Raw genomic sequence first — 1,309 nt, forward strand, 5'->3', positions numbered from 1 at the left:
CTGGGTCCCCGTCCTCCTGCTGCAGCGTGTAGAGGAAAGCTCTCTCCGGGAAAGCAACTTTCTCCCAGCTCGTGTTGCTCTCCTCCTCATAGCGAGCCGCCGCGTCGAGGCTGCGGGGGAGCCTGGAGAGGGAGCCCGGGGAAGACGCCCTCTGCCCGGGCTCTCTGAGGAAAGACGCCCCGGGTCGCTGCTGTGTTTGTGCGCTTTCTGTGTTGACATGTGCGTCTCTCTTGTCATGTGTGTCATAGGGAGCTCGTGGCAGCACTGTGTCGTAGCCGTCCTCCCCTCCCAGCGGCTCACCCCAGCCTCCCGCCTCCTCCCCCCAGTGAGCCACCCGGTGCACCCCGGCGTGCGACCCGCACCCTCCCGTACAAGCCACGGGAGCGCTCGTTATGCTGTACGGCTCTCTCCGGCTGGTGTGCGTCCGCGGACGGGCCGCTGGAGGGCGGTGTTGTGACGGGGAGAGGGAGCGGGGCTGCCGCCGGGAGCTCCAGCCACCGGGGCCGGTGCACGGCTCACCTGCCAGCCGGGACAGCTCCCGCTCTGCGCGCCGGGCCATGGCGCGCTTGTGCCGGCGGAGGGCATCGGAGGAGCGGGCCGGCTTTAGCAGCCACGTGTTAGTGATGAGGACGAGGGAAATAGCCAGTAGTCTGATCAACAACATTTTAATTGAGGGGTTTCGTTGAGGATTAAAAAAATAACAAAATATATTTTAAGTCTGCCTCTGAAGTTCACAAGTCAGCAGCAAGAAAGGTCTCAGACCAGACTGTGGTTACTAGTTTTATTTGCCCATCTTTTCCCCAGCATTAAAAAAAACGTTATCTGGGATTTTCGTTGTGTTCTGGGAATAAAAAATGAACTTATTTGGTAAACAAAAATAAAGCTGTCAGTGCATTCCAGCGGGATAAACGAATAGCCTATGAAGATGTCACATTCAAAAGTTTCTCATGAGGTTCTTGGTATTTTTATTTATTTATTTCATTTTTAGTTATTTTTTCATTATTATTGTATTGCTTTTGAAGGTTACATCCGGATAAAACGCTCTCCTGAAGAATCGAAGAAAAACATTCAAATTTTCAGCTAAATCCGCGTCTTGGTGGCGCACCTCAATGCGTCTCCACATCACCACATGCACTTTGCGCGGACCTTTCCCGTGCACAGGCAACGCTGCTGTGCCTCTTTCCCATTCATATTTACAATCTAACAGCCTCGGAATATCTGCAGCTTCTGTCACCTTGTTTGCTGTGTTTTTTTACAATAACCTCCAACTTTTCCTATCTGCGCTTCATGAAGCCCATAATAATCAAGT

The 1,309-nt window shown here is 52.9% G+C and overlaps 1 protein-coding gene across 1 annotated transcript in view; it reads right to left on the reverse strand.

The window, feature by feature from the left end:
- The window catches only part of pappa2 (pappalysin 2), a gene marked incomplete at its 5' end in the record, with an annotated part of 155,678 nt that extends 155,014 nt beyond the window's left edge, over window positions 1-664 (reverse strand). Inside the window, one exon of the mRNA XM_083654116.1 lies at window positions 1-664. This exon is cut by the window's left edge and continues 288 nt beyond it. Within this exon, the coding sequence (XP_083510242.1) occupies window positions 1-664 (664 nt within the window).
- Window positions 665-1,309: the final 645 nt, after the last annotated feature.

Source organism: Poromitra crassiceps (assembly GCF_964638095.1).
Source record: "Poromitra crassiceps genome assembly, chromosome: 17".
NCBI lineage: Eukaryota > Metazoa > Chordata > Actinopteri > Beryciformes > Melamphaidae > Poromitra > Poromitra crassiceps.